The sequence below is a fragment of the Babylonia areolata genome, chromosome 25 (genome assembly GCF_041734735.1).
Source record: "Babylonia areolata isolate BAREFJ2019XMU chromosome 25, ASM4173473v1, whole genome shotgun sequence".
In the NCBI taxonomy this organism is placed as follows: Eukaryota; Metazoa; Mollusca; class Gastropoda; order Neogastropoda; family Buccinidae; genus Babylonia; species Babylonia areolata.
Genome location: NC_134900.1, coordinates 8,423,001 through 8,446,390, shown reverse-complemented (window position 1 = coordinate 8,446,390; position 23,390 = coordinate 8,423,001). Strand labels below are relative to the sequence as shown.

Sequence of the window (23,390 nt, the reverse complement as noted above, 5' to 3'; positions counted from 1 at the left end):
TGAAAGAGCTGAGTGTGGAGACCTGGACTCTTGCTGCACTCATGACATTGTAACACCTGGACTCTTGCTGCACTCATGACAGACATTGTAACACCTGGAATCTTGCTGCACTCAGGACATTGTAACACCTGGACTCTTGCTGCACTCATGACAGACATTGTAACACCTGGAATCTTGCTGCACTCAGGACATTGTAACACCTGGACACTTGCTGCACTCAAGACATTTTAACACCTGGACTCTCCAAAATAGACATTGTGTGAATATTTATTGATTTTTGTTCCAGACTTTTTGGTGAAATGTGGAAAATACCAAGCTGGCTTTGTGTACCAGTACGAGTGCACTTATGTGATCCAGCATGAACATGAAAAATACATGTACTTTTAATTTCTAGTCGGTTTTTTGATTGTAAATGGTCAATAACACTTTTCCATAGTTTGGTTTTGTACTGAGTCATGGTAAAGTATGTGCATTAAATGCACTACTAATCATGCTAACTGATAATACCCTGGCAACTGGATTCCACAATACTGAAAACTATTCCGATATTTGATGGATCACACAATGTTTTCAACATCAGAATGATTACACTATCGATGCATACTGAAACAAGTCGCACTATAATACACACCAACAGCTTCCCTGTACCGGCAGTAAACCACATTATCAACATCACACAATAATATATCCAGACAACTTCTGTTCGCAAGAACATTAATGACTACCATTGAACACGACCTAAAAAATGGATTCCAGTCATAAAATATCTAATAAACTGGATTTTACACCACTGTTTCATAATGGAGATTTTCAACATCTGGAACAGATGTCATCCATCCCATAATTCTGTGCCATTTCAGAATAAATCCTCAATCCAAACCATACAATATGCCCCTGATATCAACAGACATTCTGCTCTAAAACATAATACCACCTGTCGACAATATGCATGATGCGACCTTGTCATCAAATACAGTGCAACATTTTTCACGATACAACCTGTTCACTAAATATATGACTTCAATATTCAAGGTGCATGTAAACTAAGACGGTATATCCAAAGCCAGCTGGTTAATGCATAATGCATACTAATACCAAGAGCATTACACATTTATATCATAACATGACCAGGTTGGATTTATTTTATCCTTACAACCACACTGTGTTCCCCACAATTCACACAACGTTCTGACCAGTGAGAAAATACTGCCATCAAACTGCAAACATATCCAGACCGCCCGAGTCCCGACAATTGGGATTCTACACAGCAGTCAGTATACCCTCGCAACTGGATTCTAATTTCCATCTGGAAGCACGATCACAGTAAACAGTGGTGGTACTGTACACAAACAGAAAGTGAGTGTCCACAACTTCCAGTTCGGCACCAGACCAGGATTAATTACATCCCCAACCACTGTCACCTTGACTGGGCACTGATAGGTGGTCTGGGTACTTGTCTTTTGGATGAGACAATAAACTGACGTCCAGAGTGCAGCATGCACTTTGCGCACGTAAAAGAACCCACACCAACAAATGGGTTATCCCTGGCAAAATTCCTGTAGAAAAATCCACATTGATTGTATAACACATACACTTGCAGACATTTATTAAAAAAAAAATTTTTTTTTTTTTTTAATTGTAAAAAAGGAGGGGGGAGGATGGCAGTGGACTATAGCAATACTGAGGCGAACAGTCCAAATTTCACACACAGAAATCAGTTGACAATAAATGCAACAAACAATGCATCACAAATGGAAGCACAGGGTCAATATATACATGTATCGCTTGCCAGTCCCTCTGCATATTAATCTTTTTTTGTTTTTTAACGGCTGTACACAAAACTACCCAAATTACCAAGCCTTTTCAGAACTGATCAATTTCACCAATATTTGTTGTCATTTTCTTTCCTGTATACAAATCATTGTCAAGAAAAAAAAAAACCCAGAAGAGTTTGGCACACTAATAAAATTGAAATGTTGAACAAAATCACGAGTTTGGCACACTAAACAAAATTGAAATGTTGAACAAAATCAAAAGCACTACAAATGACTGACAGATCAACACAAGGATATGACAGGCGCAATACAGCAATGGTCAAAGCACTGAACATGACATCTGAAGGTTACTCGTTCAATCCTGGTTCAGCACCTAGTAGATTAATGTTGTTGATTAATTATCTCTTGAGACCAGTATGCATGTCGACCTGCTGGTGTCCTAATAGGTGTCTTTGTACCCTTCATGTCTATGTACATGAAGATCCTGTCATTCATGTCAGTGTTCACTGAGTAATGGACACAATACCCAAACATGGAGTATGGCTGCCTCAACAGTGGGGACCAGTCACACTTACAGATAACAGACATGGGAGTTGCTGCAGACGAAAAAACAATTTTATGAACAGATCCTATGAATAACAAAACTCTGTGAACAGAAGCTAGCATAATTTAACTTTGTGAATAGATCTTATGCATATTACAAATTTGTAAGCAAGTCCATATGTACATAAAAAGCACTATCCAACCTTTGTTTAATGCACACTTCTACCTCCAATTCTGCTAAACTACGTCTTTGCAAGTGACAAAAAAAAGGAAAAAAAAGGAAAAAAAAGAGCATGCAGTGTTTTCCATCCAGTGAAACATCACATTCACACTCATCACTTTGTACAGGACTGCAATCGCCCATCGCATCAACTGTGAAAATGACGCAGATAATTTGAAAAGAAAAAAAATCTCAATTTTGCTCATGTTTTACTTGTTACTTCACAGCTACAGCAACACTTACACTATCAGACAGACTCTTTTTCAGGCAGTGGATCCTAGTGAACAAGCAGAACACCAAAAAAATTGTCTATCCAATTTTTCTGCAACCAGATCACAGCAACAGGCACGGACAAAGAATGAGGTGGGAATTAAAGACAATCTTACAACAGAATTCTAGATACACAATTTGCCCAAACACCATTTTGCAACTAAGAATTGTAAACACACAGTTTGCCTATACACAATTTTACAACACAGAATTCAAGATACATAATCTTCCTAAACACAATTTCAAAACAATACAATTTTTACAACACAAAATTATAGATTCACAGTTTGCCTTAACACAATTTTACAACTCAGAATTATTGACACAGAATTTACCCAAACAATTTTACAACACATTACAGATACAGAACTTAGCCTTTCACATTTTTGCAACACATAATTAAACATACATAATATACCCTAACACGTTTACAACACAGAATTATAGACACATGATTTGCCCTACGTTGTGGAGTAACAAATTTTTAATCACCTACATATTCATTAAACAGGACAGGGAGGACGTCTGATCATGTAATCCACTTACAGCTAACACACATCTTTTCATTCTAAACCAGACAAAAAATAGCATGACAGAAATGTCAATCATTCTGTGTGTGAACGGATGTGCTAGGTTCATACAAACCAATCCTCTTGCCTCTGAAAGCCGCCCTCAATAATTATTCCCTTTATTATTGCCAATATTCTGTAATGATAATAGCCGAGTGGTTAAAGCGTTGGACTTTCAATCTGAGGGTCACGGGTTTGAATCACGGTAATGGCGCCTGGTGGGTAAAAGGTGGAGATTTTTCCGATCTCCCAGGTCAACATATGTGCAGACCTGCTAGTGCCTGAACCCCCTTCGTGTGTATACGCATGCAGAAGATCAAATACACACGTTAAAGATCCTGTAACCCATGTCAGTGTTCTGTGGGTAATGGAGACAGGAAAATACCCAGCATGCATGAACCACGACAGAGTCATCGGCAAGTCGATGTTGGTCGTGTAACGGAAAGAAGAAGAGGAAAAGAAGGAATGCCGAAATGCTGCAAAATGTAGCCTTTTCATTAATCATGGATTTAAGCGAGCAGTGCACTGTATTTGTGTTGCTCACAGCCCAACTGACCACATGGGGCCATAGCAGGCATGACAAACTGTAAACCAGTATCTTGTAGAACCTGAAAAACAAAAACAAAACTGTAGTTAAATGCTACAGAAATAACCTTTAATGATAACAACAATGATTTAAACATGCCAAAAGTGTTTAATCCTTCACAAGAAAAGATGTTCTGGTCCACAACACCACACAGACACACACATCAGTTTCACCAAACACTGTCTCCCTGCTCTCAACCCCAAAAAGTATGAAGCACAGGATTCAGCCAAACTGGACAACCAGTAACCCCTTCCGTTTCATGTACAATATATTAACAAAAATCTAACTTTTTTCTTCTGTCACCTGATTACCTAACAAATAAGAATCAATTAAAAAGAAAAAAACCCACACACACAAAAATCCCAACAAAAAAGTCCCCAAATACATACATGTACAATCATTTAACACACTACAACAAAATTCCAAAAGCCAAAATCATATGACAAAACCTAAGCGAAGAAGAAAAAAAAAAATCTCATGAACTCAAAACATAACACAGGCGACAGCTCCATCAGACATTCATTTCAATCTCATCCGGAATGCTGCTAACAGGGTCCGACTCCATGTTTCTGAAGACTAAGTAGAGGAACACCCCGATGGCAGCGACGCCAACCACCAGTACAGGGATGGAAACTGGCAACCACGACATCAGTGATCCCCCTCCAGTCCTTGGCTGCGGCACTCTGAAAGACACACGTTTACCTGCTGCAGGGGCATGAGTATCTGGTGTGGAACACTCAACAACACTATACACCACAATACAACAACACTCTGCAACACTCTACAACACTGTACACCACTCTACAACACTGTACACCACTCATAACAACACTCAACAACACTGTACACCACTCTACATCACTGTGCATAGCTACATCACTGTACACCACTCTACACCACTCAACAACACTCTACAACACTCATAACAACACTCAACAACACTGTACACCACTCTACATCACTGTGCATAGCTACATCACTGTACACCACTCTACACCACTCAACAACACTCTACAACACTCATAACAACACTCAACCACACTGTACACCACTCTACATCACTGTGCAAAACTACATCACTGTACACCACTCTACACCACTCAACAACACTGTACAACACTCAACAACACTACACTCAACAACACTGTACACCACTCTACACCACTCAACAACACTCTACAACACTCAACAACACGGTACACCACTCAACAACACTGTGCAAAACTACATCACTGTACAACACTCTACAACACTGTACAACACTCAACAACACTGTATACCACTCTACATCACTGTGCAACACTCAACAACACTGTATACCACTCTACAACACTGTAAAGCACTCAACAACACTGCAACACTCTTCAATACTAGAAATACAACACCCATCAATACTGTTCAATACTACAAGTACAACACTTATCAATACTGTTCAATACTACAAGTACAACAACACTCACTAATACTGTTTAATACTACAAGTACAACACTCATTAATACTGGTCAATACTACAAGTACTGTTCACAACTACAACACTCATTAATACTATTCTCATTGATACTATTCAAAACTACAACACTCATTAATACTATTCAAAACTACAACACTCATTAATACTGTTCAAAACTACAAAACTCATTAATACTGTTCAAAACTACAACACTAATTAATGCTGTTCAATAGTACAACACTCATTAAAACTGTCTAATACTACAGCACTCATTAAAACTGTTCAAAACTGCAACACTCATCAATGCTGTTCAATACTACAACACTCATTAATACTGTTCAACACTCAAAACCACCACTGAATGCTAAACAATACGGTACAACACTCAACAACACTGTGCAACACTCAAAACAACACTGTAAAGCTCAACACCACCACCAGCATGCAATAATTAACAGCAACACTGTGCAACACTGAACACCACCACCACAGACAGAGGAGGAAATGTCAGTCATTTCAGTACAGACAGGATTAATTTCTACCCTACTACACACACACAAAACACCCGACAGGACTGGAGACATACACAGAAAGCATGCATCAGCTGGAGACACTTTTTTTGTGATAGTCCATTACTGAATATAAGCAAGTAATTCTGCACAAATCCTGAAATTATTTTGTTTGATTTTATATCAAATCAAATAAAATCAAATCATTCTGTTCTTTACTCTCCAATATATTGATGTCGAGCGGCGAAGTGATATCCCCACGAGGCAAGTTATCTCCCCTAACTCTGTCAAAAGTGGTACACAGACTGGCTGCCATAAAGCTAACTTGTATTCAGGCACCTCAACCCAGTTGTAGAAGTTTCAAAGCAACAATAAATCAAAATGACAGTAATAAGCATGAATTAACCAATGGAAGACCAACTGCATCACTGCTGATCCATGCTAGAAACTTTGAGAGTCAACCAATCACAAAATGCATTACTCTCAGTCCAAGGTCGAACACTAAGCCAGACAATTTCACTGGCCGACTGTCACACGCACCATGGCTGCTGTCACTCTGAATCAGTCTTGGCAGTCGGCCCACTTTTACATTCTCTATGCCACCTGATGTCTGTTCCATATTTTTTCCATCTTTTGGATCAGTCAAGGTTACACATTTTTTTTTCCAACCCTGTAACTGCCACTGGACGCATGATGTATGATCACTGCTTCCCACTACTTTATGTCTTTTGGAAATATTATTTGTTCTGCTTTTGTCACTCACCCGCAGGGGACAGTTGAAGGGAAACAACCCAAGTTGGTGCACCATTATTTCTAAAATGTCTGAAAATGGATTATGTTCCTTGAATGATAAAAAGAAGAAAAAAAAAAACAAGAAAAAAAACAACACCTTTCAGACTGAGCTCAAAGCGCTTCACATCTGTAAAAGCTACAAAATGACAAAACCATGAAATATGACTCGCACATTCAACGCAAACAGATAACACTTATCCAACTCACTTGCAAGACAGACTGAATTCGGGGGTGCGGGGGGAATGATCTTCCTCCACTGGCCATGTCTAATTCAAAAACAACTTTGTGAAATACAAACTGTGGCTGATGTCTTAGCTTGAACACTGTCCAAAACTTCTTCTTCAGATAATTATTCTGCACACTTTCAAACACTCAAGCAAACAAAAGAATCCAAACTGCCCGACTTCCACTCTGACAACACTGGCGCTAAAATCTACCTCCATTACTCCGTGACTGAACTTATTCAAGCTTTATAAACACTAAATGAATCTGTTCTTAGCAATGACAAAATAATCCGTTTCTACAACATGTTTCTGATTCACCATCACCAATTCCACTGAAGTATTCATCAACAGCTGGGAATCTGACCAACCCTTCAAAGCCAACTACATGTATTGGCAAATGTCACACACTGCTTGTTATGTAAAACAATGGAACCATAATTATATATATATATATATCAAAGATGACATATTCCATTCAGGAATTCCATTCTCTTGATCAGAACAGTAACAATACATATACATACATATGATCATATACATGCACAGATGTACAAACACATGGAGTTGATAAGATCGCTAACAGTTCAAAAGAAGCCTCAGCAGATTTGATGATTTCATTTTCACTTAAAGGTGGGTTTTAGAAAAAAATTATTTTAACCTTACATCTGCTACAAATTATATCTGTCTTGTAAGCTAATGCAGTATCCCCAGCTGAAATAAAGATTCAACAATCTTCCTCAGCTTGCTAAGCTTGTGTTTACAGTAATGCATGCATCTTCTTGTTCTGCAGGTTTTCAACATTGGCACTGTCAAATGTTGAAAGATGATTATTTTTTCAGTGTTAAACCCTTGCCATAGAAAAAAATATAAATATGTGTGTGCAACAGAAAAAATCAGTAGTTCAACGTATTTACACAGAAATATGCACCACCCTCAAATACATAATTATCTCCATATATGTGTGTAGGATGACTACAAATACTTCCTACAGTTATACATTCATTTGAATTGATTATTGTTCTTTGGGACATACTTTCAATAAGGAATGGTGGTTATGGAGAACAAAACAAGACTCACAGCTAATACACCAACATCTTTTCTTTTTGAAGTGAGCCGCCAACATATACACAACACAAACCGACTGATACATTCCCAGCAGAGTTACCTCCCATGGTAACATAAGACACACTGTCAACAGTGCGTGTGAACTCAGTGGGGCGGTACACACACCAACAGCAGAGTCCAACAATTCACCGTCACTCATGGTCATGTACTGAAGAAGCAACACAATCAAAGGGATGCAATCCACCCTCAAACATTCCAGAAAGCAAAAACTGGGGTTGTTTCCCATTAACTGTCTGAGACAAAGCCACCAAGCCACCGACGCTTGCTGCAGGCACACAGCAGTACAAAACACAGGATGTTCGTCATGGGTTAACTGCCAATCATCAAACTTTCTGGTGAAAATTTGTATTTGTTTTGTATTTGTATTTCTTTTGATCACAACAGATTTCTCTGTGTGAAATTCGGGCTGCTCTCCCCAGGGAGAGCGCGTCGCTACACTACAGCGCCATCCATTTTTTTTGTATTTTTTCCTGCGTGCAGATTTTTTTTTGTTTTTCCTATCTTAGTGGATTTTTCTACAGAATTTTGCCAGGAACTACCCTTTTGTTGCTGTGGGTTCTTTTACGTGCGCTAAGTGCATGCTGCACACGGGACCTCGGTTTATCGTCTCATCCGAATGACTAGCATCCAGACCACCACTCAAGGTCTAGTGGAGGGGGAGAAAATATTGGCGGCCGAGCCGTGATTCGAACCAGCGCGCTCAGATTCTCTCGCTTCTCAGGCGGACGCGTTACCCCCTAGGCCATCGTGCTGACCAGTGCTCACCTGCGTGAGGCTGGCACCCTGGCTCCTGCTCGACTTTGGTATCGCGGGGTGTCACCCATCCCAGGGTGCAATGGCTTGCGAGGGGACGGCTGCCTGAGTGGACTTCTCTCTGGCGACCTCTGGTCTCTCTGAGTCTGAGTGAAGGTGGCCCGCGGTCTGGAGAGAGAGAGACACACACACACACACCATCACACTCCCAAGACGGCAGTTCACGTCAGTCAGGAACCACAGGGAGTTGACAACAGCAGCAGAGGGAAAGGGCTGGTGGGGTGGGGGTGTCTTGGGAGAGGGGGAGGGGGAATGGAAGGGGGGGGGGGGGGAGTGAGTTTGGACTTTATTTCATCAAACAAAAAGAAAGCATGTGAATAAAAAAAATTACATTACAGAAGGTGGTTGTTTTGTTAGTTGTTTTTTTTTGGTTTTTTTACTTTTTATTTCATAAACCAAAATGATCAGTATTTCAATATATTGAAATAACAGTACACAATTCAATTGTTTTTGTGTTTTATTTCAGAAAGGAGAGCATTTCAACATAAAAATAACACTACACACAGCTGTTGTCTTTTCAAGACAAAAGACAAAGCCAGAGGCAGAAGAAAAGAACAGCTTTAAAAAAACTTCTTCCTGACTTAATACTGGACACACAATTGAGGATGTGTGGAAGGAAAAACAGAGGGTGACTTAATGATCTGAGGGGAACAATGACTTCAAACCTTTCTCTTTTTTTTTTTTCTTTTCCGGATACATTACATTTCTTATTCCTCACCTTTATCAAACAACTTCAAATTTCAAAACTTGAGGGTCACTTACCTTGGCTGAGGTGGTGATCTGTAGACCACAGGTTCATCTGCAACACAACATCACATTCTGTATCAACTATGGAAACACACACACACACACACACACACACACACACACACACACAATCAAACCCTGGATTGAACAAGATGCATGCCTGAAAACAGAGTATGGCTGCCTACATGGAGGGGTAAAAACAGTCATACGTAAAATCCCACTTGTGTCAATAAGAGTGAGCATGGCAGTTTCAGCTGACAAAGGAAGCAGGGACAGTTCTCCTCATGGCAGCCCCAATATGACCCTGCCCCCACCTTGGAACAGTACTCATGGCAGCCCCAATATGACCCTGCCCCCACCTTGGAACAGTACTCCTCACGGCAGCCCCAATATGACCCTGCCTCCACCTTGGAACAGTACTCCTCATGGCAGCCCCAATATGACCCTGCCCCCACCTTGGAACAGTACTCCTCATGACAGCCCCAATATGACCCTGCCCCCACCTTGGAACAGTACTCCTCATGGCAGCCCCAATATGACCCTGCCCCCACCTTGGAACAGTACTCATGGCAGCCCCAATATGACCCTGCCTCCACCTTGGAACAGTACTCCTCATGGCAGCCCCAATATGACCCTGCCCCCACCTTGGAACAGTACTCATGGCAGCCCCAATATGACCCTGCCCCCACCTTGGAACAGTACTCATGGCAGCCCCAATATGACCCTGCCCCCACCTTGGAACAGTACTCATGGCAGCCCCAATATGACCCTGCCCACACCTTGGAACAGTACTCATGGCAGCCCCAATATGACCCTGCCCCCACCTTGGAACAGTACTCATGGCAGCCCCAATATGACCCTGCCTCCACCTTGGAACAGTACTCCTCATGGCAGCCCCAATATGACCCTGCCTCCACCTTGGAACAGTACTCATGGCAGCCCCAATATGACCCTGCCTCCACCTTGGAACAGTACTCATGGCAGCCCCAATATGACCCTGCCCCCACCTTGGAACAGTACTCATGGCAGCCCCAATATGACCCTGCCTCCACCTTGGAACAGTACTCCTCATGGCAGCCCCAATATGACCCTGCCCCCACCTTGGAACAGTACTCATGGCAGCCCCAATATGACCCTGCCCCCACCTTGGAACAGTACTCATGGCAGCCCCAATATGACCCTGCCCCCACCTTGGAACAGTACTCATGGCAGCCCCAATATGACCCTGCCCCCACCTTGGAACAGTACTCATGGCAGCCCCAATATGACCCTACCCCCACCTTGGAACAGTACTCCTCATGGCAGCCCCAATATGACCCTGCCTCCACCTTGGAACAGTACTCATGGCAGCCCCAATATGACCCTGCCCCCACCTTGGAACAGTACTCATGGCAGCCCCAATATGACCCTACCCACACCTTGGAACAGTACTCATGGCAGCCCCAATATGACCCTGCCCCCACCTTGGAACAGTACTCCTCATGGCAGCCCCAATATGACCCTGCCTCCACCTTAGAACAGTACTCCTCATGGCAGCCCCAATATGACTCTGCCCCCACCTTGGAACAGTACTCCTCATGGCAGCCCCAATATGACCCTGCCTCCACCTTGGAACAGTACTCCTCACGGCAGCCCCAATATGACCCTGCCCCCACCTTGGAACAGTACTCATGGCAGCCCCAATGTGACTCTGCCCCCACCTTGGAACAGTACTCATGGCAGCCCCAATATGACCCTGCCTCCACCTTGGAACAGTACTCCTCATGGCAGCCCCAATATGACCCTGCCCCCACCTTGGAACAGTACTCATGGCAGCCCCAATATGACCCTGCCCCCACCTTGGAACAGTACTCATGGCAGCCCCAATATGACCCTGCCTCCACCTTGGAACAGTACTTCTCATGGCAGCCCCAATATGATCCTGCCTCCACCTTGGAACAGTACTACTCATGGCAGCCCTAATATGACCCTGCCTCCACCTTGGAAGTGAGAGAATCAGAATTAATCTGTTTCAAACTCTTTGTGCTTTCCACGGTTCCTTTATATGTCATCAGTGTGTGCAAATTTCAAACAAACAATATGGATACTTTCATCATCTCACTGTATGATAGTATAAGAACGAAGTCAGTTTTATATTTTGTCCCCAAATAACTCGTTATGTTACTGATCAGTTTGAAAGTTTTCACTTCATAAATTCTGACATTTGTTTTTTTGGCAATTTTATTTCTTACCCATACAAATGGGTTGTCTGTGGGGAAAGTCAGGGGAGCTAACTGGCACTTCTAAGTGAGTTAAAGATATCAAACAGTGGAATATTATTCTTCAATCTCAATTCAGTGGGCTTTTGTAGCTTTTGGCTGTTGTTAACATGGTTACTGCTCTCTAAAAACATGCATGCACGCCCGCACACACACACACACACATGCACGCACGCACACACAAACCTACTCCCACCCTAGTCCTACCCTAAACATAACCACCTCCCTCCTCCTCTATTTTTTTTCTTTTTTTTTAAAAGTCTAATATCGCCAATAGTGAATAGACTTCAAACCAAATCAAATAAAACTGAACTGTATTTAGCACCTTGCCCGCAAGACATTTAAGAAAATTATTATTCCTGCAAACCACACAAAAAACCCCAGCAGTTTGACAGAAGGACACCAGAATATGCACTTAAACCTGAAATACATAACTGTCTCCGTAAAATTGTGCTGGATGGCTGCAGTTATACTATTCTAACTTTATCAGAAAGAAGCCACTTAAATTCTGATCACCACTTTCTGTGGCTTTATTTTCTATAACCATGATCACATACCCAGAACTGATCACCACTTTTTGGGGCTGTATTTTCTATAACCATGATCACATGCCCAGAACTGATCACCACTTTTTGGGGCTGTATTTTCTATAACCATGATCACATGCTGAGAACTGATCACCACTTTTTGGGGCTGTATTTTCTATAACCATGATCACATGCTGAGAACTGATCACCACTTTTTGGGGCTGTATTTTCTATAACCATGATCACATGCCCAGAACTGATCACCACTTTTTGGGGCTGTATTTTCTATAACCATGATCACATGCCCAGAACTGATCACCACTTTCTGTGGCTTTATTTTCTATAACCATGATCACATACCCAGAACTGATCACCACTTTTTGGGGCTGTATTTTCTATAACCATGATCACATGCCCAGAACTGATCACCACTTTTTGGGGCTGTATTTTCTATAACCATGATCACATGCTGAGAACTGATCACCACTTTTTGGGGCTGTATTTTCTATAACCATGATCACATGCTGAGAACTGATCACCACTTTTTGGGGCTGTATTTTCAATAACCATGATCACATGCTGAGAACTGATCACCACTTTTGGGGGCTGTATTTTCTATAACCATGATCACATGCCCAGAACTGATCACCACTTTTTGGGGCTGTATTTTCTATAACCATGATCACATGCCAAGAACTGATCACCACTTTTTGGGGCTGTATTTTCAATAACCATGATAATATGCCGTGAACAACACAATACACACATAATACAAATGTGGGGCATGAAACATTACAATTCACACAACAGAACTTAACTGACCTATTCCCAGAAGGCAAACTATACAATAATGTGTAAAACACTGTGACTAGCAAAGTTAAAGCTTGGAGGGGCAGTTAACTAATAAAAAACAACAACAACAAAAATCTTAATTTTGTTTTCAATTTTTGCCATGAGTGTCCACCATACATTGAAGAGAGAACACAACTATCAGAATACAAGCCATCCTCGGTATGGGGCACTCCTCCTCACTGCATGGTGATTTAGTCATTATTTCATGGTCATGGACTCATTCATTCATTTGTATTTGTATTTGTATTTCTTTTTATCACAACAGACTTCACTGTGTGAAATTCGGGCTGCTCTCCCCAGAGAGAGCGCGTCGCTACACTACAGCGCCACCGATTTTTTTTGTATTTTTTCCTGCATGCAGTTTTATTTGTTTTTCCTATTGATGTGGATTTTTCTACAGAATTTTGCCAGGAACAACCCTTTTGTTGCCATGGGTTCTTTTACGTGCGCTAAGTGCATGCTGCACACGGGACCTCGGTTTATCGTCTCATCCGAATGACTAGCGTCCAGACCACTACTCAAGGTCTAGTGGAGGGGGAGAAAATATCGGTAGCTGAACCGTGATTCGAACCAGCACGCTCAGATTCTCTCGCTTCCTAGGCGGACGCATTACCTCTAGGCCATCACTCCACACATTTCAGCACGAACACACTCATCCAGTGGATGCAGACAATGGGTGAGGGACTGGACGTGTGGAGGTGGGACAGAGGTGGGTGTGATCAGGAAAGATGCACACACAAAACAGTGAACGGTGGAGTAGTGAGGCACTGAGTGAAGGGATCAACAGTCATACTACCTCAAATCAAATTATGGTGCTTACCACCTGCTAAAAAAAACAAATAAATAAATAAATAACACCAAGAAAAAAAATGCACTCATAAACAAAGAGAAAACTGTTCCCAACGCATACTACTTCTGGCTCAGAAAATTTGGTATCCTCTTACTCGGGTCAACCTGGTCTATAGCGAGAGAAACTAGATTAAGAGTTCTGTACTGGAAAATTTTACACATCTACCCCACCAATATCCTTCTAAACAAAATGAAAGTAGCAGAAAATAATAAATGCCCCTATTGTAAAGATTTGGTAGATTACATTGAACACTTCTTTTTTGATTGCCCAGAAACACGCAACTTCTGGAAGTATACTAACAAAAACTACTAACAGAAACAAGTGTCCACTTGAAACAGTCAGCATCAGATGTCCTGTTAGGGACTGAAAATTCACCACATCTAAAAGGAAATGATGTCCACATGTTAATAAACAGAAGAGAAGCAGACGGTAACAAGTCAGCGACAGTTGATCCAATGCCTGGCGGATGTGGGGTCAAGTGGGCCAGGGTCAAGCAGAAGACAGCCAGTCCTTGGGTCCTCGAACAAACAATGGGACAATATCCACAGTTCATCACACTACAGTGTCAACCATAGGCACTTAGAGTATGGCTGACTGACAGAGTCAAAAGTAAACTTCAGTGTCACATTGTTACAAGACAGAGGTAAGGGCTGAGGGAAGGGTGGAAACTGGAATTAAAGGGCAGAAGGGCTGAGTGGTTGGATGGGACTGGACTTTAAATCTGATGGTCCTGGGTTCAATCCTGATATCAGCACCTGGTGGGTCAATCTCCCAGGTCAACAGATGTGCAGATGTGCGAGTGCCTTAACACCCCCCCCACCCCTTCATCTGTATACACATGCAGAAGATGAAATATACATGTTCAATATCCCCTAACTCATGTCAGTGTTTGGTGCTTTATGGAAACACACACATGTCAGTGTTTGGTGCTTTATGGAAACGCACACATACCAAGCATTCACACATCCAAAACTGCAAAAAGGCAGGGTTAAAAGTGGTCAAACACAAAAACACTTTCACAGATACCAGTGAACATGGGAGTTGTTGCCTGTGAGTGAAGAAAGAACAGAAATAGAAGGGAAACCATTTTGTAGGGTTACAAAGCAGGCAGTGATTTTGTAGGGTTACAAAGCAGGCAGTGATTCTAAAGGGAAACCATTTTGTAGGGTTACAAAGCAGGCAGTGATTCTAAAGGGAAATCATTTTGTAGGGTTACAAAGCAGGCAGTGATTCTAAAGGGAAACCATTTTACAGGGTTACAAAGCAGGCAGTGATTTTGTAGGGTTACAAAGCAGGCAGTGATTCTAAAGGGAAATCATTTTGTAGGGTTACAAAGCAGGCAGTGATTCTAAACCATTTTGCAGGGTTACAAAGCAGGCAGTGATTCTAAACCATTTTGCAGGGTTACAAAGCAGGCAGTGATTTTGTAGGGTTACAAAGCAGGCAGTGATTTTGTAGGGTTACAAAGCAGGCAGTGATTCTAAAGGGAAACCATTTTGCAGGGTTACAAAGCAGGGAAACCATTTTGCAGGGTTACAAAGCGGCAGTGATTTTGTAGGGTTACAAGGCAGGCAGTGATTCTAAAGGGAAACCATTTTGTAGGGTTACAAAGCAGGCAGTGATTTTGTAGGGTTACAAAGCAGGCAGTGATTCTAAAGAGAAACCATTTGTTGGGTTACAAAGCAGGCAGTGATTTTGTATGGTTACAAAGCAGGCAGTGATTCTAAAGGGAAACCATTTTGTATGGTTACAAAGCAGGCAGTGATTCTGAAGAGAAACATTTTGCAGGGTTACAAAGCAGGCAGTGATTCTAAAGGAAACCATTTTACAGGGTTACAAAGCAGGCAGTGATTCTAAAGAGAAACCATTTGCAGGGTTACAAAGCAGGCAGTGATTCTAAAGGAACATTTCACAGGGTTACAAAGCAGGCAGTGATTCTAAAGGGAAACCATTTTACAGGGTTACAAAGCAGGCAGTGATTTTGTAGGGTTACAAAGCAGGCAGTGATTCTAAAGGGAAACCATTTTGTAGGGTTACAAAGCAGGCAGTGATTCTAAAGGGAAACCATTTTACAGGGTTACAAAGCAGGCAGTGATTTTGTAGGGTTACAAAGACAGGCAGTGATTTTGTAGGGTTACAAAGACAGGCAGTGATTCTAAAGGGAAACAACCTACTTTGTTTCTCCCTGTCTTCTAGAATGTTTGATGATTGTTTACACCCCTTGTATGGTGTGTTGTGAATGATTCATAGGCAGTAGGGAAGTCCAGTCACTCACAGACACCACTGGTCAAAATGATGATGTTCTAGCAAAGATCCATCTCAGCTCATTTTTCAAATGTTCTCAGCCTTTCAATCATTCCAATATATTTAACCAAACTGGGAGTATAATACAAATTCCTCATTCTGGTGTCATATACTGTAGCATGTCAAACTGATGCAGAATTCAAAGCAAATGGAGGAGGGCATTGCTTTCAGGTTCACATGGAGAGCCCTTGAAACCGTGACAGCTGAGTTAGCCGCGACAAAGGAAACCCCTAAAAACCATATGCCGTGAGCAAACAGACCTCCCTGAGGAGGAAATTGATGAAGAAAATCTCTGAACGGCAGAAGGCCACCTGCAAATCCTGGCAAAGAGGCACACAGTGCTGAAAGGTGGCTGAAGTGGCAACAGCGTGAGCCTCCAGAGCTATCAGAATCCTGCATTAACAGAACTGAAAATACCTAAGGTTCTGATGTGCAGGCGTTCCGACCCGGCTTCCCAACCATCTAGGGCGGGATCTGGAAATAAGGAAAGGCATAAGCGGCCAGCTTGCTCCAGTCCAGAGAAAAAACATTCGCTGCCCAAGATTCCATTTCTGAAACCAGTGTGACAGGAATAAGGAGTCCTCGACAGACCTGTGGTAAAGAGAACCACCTTATGTGGAGACCAGAACGCCACACCCCTTGCAGGGTAGGATCCACCAAGTGGAGGACGCTCTTGAACCTGCTGCGAGCGCCTGCCTAGGTTGGTACTGCCCCTATGTGTCTTGCTGAAAGCTCAATGCCTTGTAGCACCAGCAAGGAGAAGCCTTGGACCACCACATAAGGATATCCAAGGCCCCCCCCACCCCCCTTTTTGTGTCCACGTACACGACAGTAGTGTTGTCTGTGAACGCATGAATATTCTGGATGGCTTCCTCCCATGTGGAGTGGAGACAAGCCCAGTGAACTGCTGCAAGTTCCAGAAGAGTGAAGTTTCGCTTGGCTCCCGTGACGACGCAATGACCTGAGTGGGCTGCCCTTTACTCACGAGAATGCATCGTGAAGAGTGCCACTAGAAGTATGGGGTCATTGGGACCACCTCAGTCAGAAATGGGAGGGGGGTGGATATGTTATTGCTGATGTATTTCTAGGAACCAATCTCCCAGATGTGCATGACTCTGGGCTAAGCCCTCTGAGACCAGCCTTGTCTCTGTGCACCGTGAACTGATCACTGAAAGCCCTGACCAACTGTTATGGATCGTACGGCAAATGTTGTCCCTAAGAAGTCAGAGGACTGGCTTAGGGAGAGAGCGCAATTTCCCTTTTGTTGCAACAATCCCTGTTGTGTGCACAGCTCCCGAAATCTGGATGTGTGAATTGTATACAGGGCCTGCCACTGTGCCAAGTGGAGTCAGGTGAGTAGATACCTACCTAGAGGAACTGAACTCTCTTCTTTGCTCATAGTGTACAAATGACAAACCCACTATTCCGTTATGAACATCAGAAGCCATATTTCACCAGCCATGCTACCCCTCTTTTTCTTCTTTGATCACATTCATGTAACACCTGTTTTGCATTGTAATGTTTTCTACCCTTTCAAATGGTAGTCTAAAACGACTGGCAGGACAGATTTCAGTGGAAGGGGGTGGAGACGAGGAAGAGGAGTGGCCTACTCACCATGGTCGTCATCATCCTGGGGTGCAGGGGGATAACTGGTGGGGGTTTCTACCTGTCTGCCTGTCTGCAGAGAGAACAGCTTCCGCTGGTACACAGCGCGGGTGGTGGCTGCACACACAGTGCGACTGTCTTTAATTCTTCTGGGGATTTTATCATTTTTTTCTCAACCCATCTGATCTCATATGCCATCTCTAGGCTGAGGGCATGTCAAAGCATTCAATCAAGAAAAGAAACAAATACAAATAAATCATTTTTAAACCCAAACAAACAAACAAAACATTACATAACCAGACTGTTCAAACTTATCCAAAAGATGAAAACATATTCTGTCAAGCCACTGTTCTGCAATAAAATAAGAGCTTTACAATTATTTCAAAATGTTCTCAAAAATCTCTGAAAATCACAAAAAAGGCGTCGTTCACATTAAATCAATTGTACGGTAAAATGCGTGACTGTGGTGACGGTGAGGGGGACAGTGGGAGAAATGTTTCTGGCAATCAAGGCCAGTCAGTTGATGACCACAGTGCTGACTGACCTGAACAATATCACAACTATCGTCCACTATCACACTGTTCTTCAGCTCATGGAATTCAGCAGGTACTACATGATTTACCATCATTTCCAGCCTTTAAGGCAGAACCTTTTTTCTCAAATCCAAACCATGTGTTTCATGAGCTATATGCAACCTATCTGTGTCTGAAAACTACATTCTGACCGCCGCTTGGTGCCACTTCTCACAACAAGTCAATATTTGATAATATACTTCATCACAATAAATTCAAATGATTGCACTGAGTAGCAAGATAACAAAGCAGACTAACAGATAAACAGAGCTGAGTTGACAAACTGACAAAAACAACTCAAAATAAATGCAGTTTCTGAAGATGACTTCACTGCTCAGATAATAGATATCCAAGGTCGACAGAGCCATTATATACCAATCAATGTGAAGGACTTTCACTTTCCAGATAGGGTTTATCAGAAGTGTGCCTTATATGTGTCCTAAATCACATTTTTCTTTAAATTTATGGGGCGCTTTATCACTTTGTATACTGTAAATTATGGAATTTTTTGGCTTGCAAGAGCCTGAAAAGCAGAAAGTGAAATTGAGAAAGGCTTTTATGTCAGACACAACAACCTATTTTTAGAGCTTCCTCTGAATTGTCCACACTGAGAAAATGTTGTCCCATTTTTTTCCCCACAAGCGATTCACACCCATAACATCTGGAATGGTCATCGATTCAAAAAATATTTTTCCATAAAGAAATTACTTTTCCAGAAGAGGAGGCATATGTGTCAAAGACAGGATTGTACATGTCCTTGAAGAGTCTACAGTAAAGAGAAAACGCCTGATTCAATGTCTGCATTCCATGGGCAAAGAAAACGGATAACTGGAGGTGTCGCTCTCTGTGGATCATGTTAACACTCTGTACCCGGCAAGCGCAGTTTCACTGCAGTCTCTGTGGACCAACCCCATAACAGCTGACTCCACCGTCAAAGCAATTCATCATAAACAAAATGCACACAATGCCACTGAAAACATGCTTGATCCCTTTGAAAAAAAACAAAAAACATAGAGGCTATAGCCAACAAGCTAAAAGCAATGAATGAGAATAAAACTGATTGATAAAGGCAAACATACCCACTGCAGAACCGAAATACATCCATACTCAGTCAACAGGAAACAACCAGGTGTTACAAACAAATCTAGACTCAGGGTAGCAAAGGCTTCAAAATTTAAAAGACTGAAGTGAGCTGGCCACTTCCAGGTCATCTTGGAAAGTTGACACATTTTCATCTTCATCTTGACACCTCAGACATGACCAAAACATTCAGCCTCCATTTCCTCCAAGTCAATACTTACCCAGAATTGGTCCAGCATCAAAGTTGTAGGATCGTAACTCCTCCAACAGCTGTTTATCAGACAGTGAAGTGATAGACTGTGGTACAGATGGCATCTTCCCTTCAAATCTCCGTGAAAAGGTCTGGTAATGCTGCAAAATAAATACATGATATAAATGTACTTTCCCAAGTAAACAATCCCTACAAGTTGTAGTACAAATGTTTCTCCACACCTTTCCTTACCCCCTCCCGCCATCCCCTCCCCCCACCCCTACATGTGGCAAGGCAGAACACAGTGACTATGTGCTGTGTGGCAATCAGCAGAAAACTAAGCAGTCGCAACAGACCCAGGAAAAAATTTACATTAGCTGAGGGACGGGTGCAACAGCCGAGCAGTTAAAGGGTCCTAGGTTTGAATCTCGGTAACAGCGCCTGGCAGGTAAAGGGTTAAGATTTTTCCGATCTCCAAGGTCAACATATGTGCAGACCTGTTTGAGCCTGAACCCTGTTCGTGTGTACACGCAAACAGAAGATCAAATATGCACGTTAAAGATCCTGTAATCCATGTCAGTGTTCGGTGGGTTATGGAAACAAGAACAGCCTCGAAAACAAAGTATGGCTGCCTACATGGCTGGCTAAAAACGGTCATACACATAAAAGCCCATTTGTGTACATACAAGTGAACGTGGGAGTTGCAGCCCACAAACGAAAAAGAAGAGATTAGTGGAGGAAAGTGGCAGAATGGTTGACACTCAGCTGCCAATACAGAGTCCATGAGGGTGTGTGTTTGAATCCTGACTCTCACTATTTCTTCCAAGTTTGACAGGAAAATCAAACTAAGCGTCTAGTCTTTAGATGAGACGATAAACCCGTGTGCAGCACGCACTTGGGCGCACTGAAAAAGAACCCATGGCAACAAAGTGTTGTCCTCTGGCAAAATTATGTAAAAATAAATCCACTCTGACAGGTATACAAATGTATAAAGCATGCTCTCAAGGCCTGACAAGCGAGTTGGCTTATGCTGCCCAGCAGATATGGTGTAGCACATATGGATTTCTCTGAACGCAGTGATGCCTCCTTGAAAAGGTGAAACTGAAACCTTATATGGTGGCACGCGACTGGCTGAACTGTAGTCATGTGACTGACACGTGCGGAGAGGTCGACACCAATGAGCCTTCACCACCAGGGCAGATGCAAGAAGTTAAATGTGTGTTCCACACCAAGCCACTTGCTTCATCACCGGATATTACCTCTCAAGAACAGACAACAAAATCTACAACTGTCCTTTTTCCATTGTGTGGTTGAGGGAGCCATGGCATAATTACCACAAGCTTAATTACTACCTATAACCAAACAGAAACTAAAAAGCACATACATCCCAACAACTACAATGTCAGTACCTCAGTAGCTCAGTTGGTTGAGCACTCAGCTTACATTCCAAAAAGTTCAAAGTTTGACAATTTGATTCAAGTTCTCATTTTGGTGGTGTCAGTGCAGTGCAAGACAGGACCCATTGATCCATGTCTAGAGAAGTGAGTGTTGACATTAAAACTGAACATATAACTTATTAAAATAATCACTACAAAGATTCATTTTAGATTGTGTGACACACAGATTGGCAGTAATGTCAGCTATGCAAAACAGCACATGCTTTAATTGTAGTCCCGCCACCAAAACCATAACATTACTGAAATTCAGCAATATCCAGTTTTCCCCTCAAGACGGAATATGCGGTGTTCACAACATGGCTTGGGTATGTTCACTTTGCCAGTCACACAGAGTAGATGGGAAGAAATGTGGATACTGTCATAATAAAACTAATAACAAAATATAAAATTCTTATCAATAAACTAATATCATCAAATTTTGTTCATTCAAATTATTCTTATAATTGAAACGGACAAAATGTGATATATGCATATAGTATTCAAGCTATTGAAACGATTCTTTGGTACCTGAGGAAGTGGTCACAGCCCCATCAGTTAACAGTTTCAAAAGCAGGCTCAACGCTTTTTGGAAAGGCAGTTCAACTGTCTACGATCCAGTTTGTCTCTGGTAGTTTGTAGGCATTATACTTCCCACGCATGCTACAGTAACAGTGGGGGCGTATGGATCGTGTAAAGGCCAGGAGGCCTACACACTGATTTTGTCAAGTTCAAGTAAAATCGCACTTTCGCATCCTAAATTCAGCGAAGGAATTTAGGACGCAAAACTGCGATTCTTACCCAGTTCTTGATATCAAAATGCACACTACCTGTCTTGTTCGGTAAAAACAGCAGTTAGCTATAACCATTCAGCTCATCTGGTGTTCACTCAGATGAAATCACCTAATACTGTGAATCCAACGGAACCCGGGAACGACAATAACTTCCGTCTCTTTTTAAACTCGGGTTTCACACACAAACCGACATACACGCACACACAGAAACACACACTTCAACCTAACACTTGGAGTGGGGGTAAAAACAACAGCCAACACACACACCCACACATTCACTTTCCAGTATTGGCTGCATCCTATTTATCCCGAGAACTCCAAATCCCCACGTACTTTCGCTTTCGTCACAACTGCAAAACGTGCGCAGTAACTGAAAGTACTGTAAAAGTGTTTCGCTTTCAGTAATTTCCTCACACAAGAACAAACAAATGGAGACTTGACACCTAAATTATATTACCTGTTACAGCAAAGCTACGTTCAACAGTATCAACAGAGAGAGACAGACAGAATATTCGTGACTGGAACTCACGCGCACAGGTTCTTTTTCCCTCAACCAAAGGGAGGCAACTATGTCCACTTCCTTGCTTTCCAAAGGGCGGTTTGCATCAGCTAAAACAAGGAAGGAAAAGAAAACGAAATGAAGTATTTTTGAAATAAACACAACAAAAGTGCACGAATAAAACAATGTATTCATGTCTTAATGTTGTGTTTAGTTCATTTCGTTATTTGCTATTGCAACTGCCATTACCACGATACTGTACCTTGACAATCATATTATTGTAATTATTGAAATAGTCCCCGTAATGTGTACATAATATACATATATATATATATATATATATATATTGTGTGTGAATTAACAAGTTATGATGTATATAGTTGTACAGAACCATGGACTGATGGATATACATGTATGTTTTCATATATGTGTATGTGTACCAATATCATGAGACAGACCAACAGACAGACAGAGAGATAGTTTTTTTGTGCACTTTGCCTATTCTACAGTTCTGATACACAGTTTAGATGTCCATGTAAATAGTTTATCCTCCCTTCTCTCTCAGGCAATGCAGTATTTAACAGCCTCTTATGGCCTGACTGTCCCTTCCAGCTCCAGTATGTATACCATTCCCTCTGTTATTTTTTAGTGGATGTTTGTGGTATCGTGTATATGGATCAGTTCGCATGTTCTGATGTTTACTTGAAACCGAAGCTTGAATTTGAAACAGAATCAGTGATCCTGCTGACTGAAAGTTTGTGAAACAATTCAGACTGGACTAGTAAGCAGCTGCCTCTTGTTT

The 23,390-nt window shown here is 42.0% G+C and overlaps 1 protein-coding gene across 1 annotated transcript; it reads right to left on the bottom strand.

The window, feature by feature from the left end:
• Window positions 1-450: 450 nt before the first annotated feature.
• On the bottom strand, window positions 451-22,681 carry LOC143299452 (uncharacterized). The gene is made up of 6 exons (XM_076612660.1): window positions 22,619-22,681; window positions 19,894-20,023; window positions 18,030-18,137; window positions 9,640-9,676; window positions 8,830-8,985; window positions 451-4,646 (listed from the first exon to the last, which is right to left on the bottom strand). Exons 2-6 carry the CDS (start codon window positions 19,985-19,987, stop codon window positions 4,475-4,477), a joined length of 567 nt encoding a protein of 188 aa, XP_076468775.1. The 5' UTR covers window positions 19,988-20,023; window positions 22,619-22,681; the 3' UTR covers window positions 451-4,474.
• Window positions 22,682-23,390: the final 709 nt, after the last annotated feature.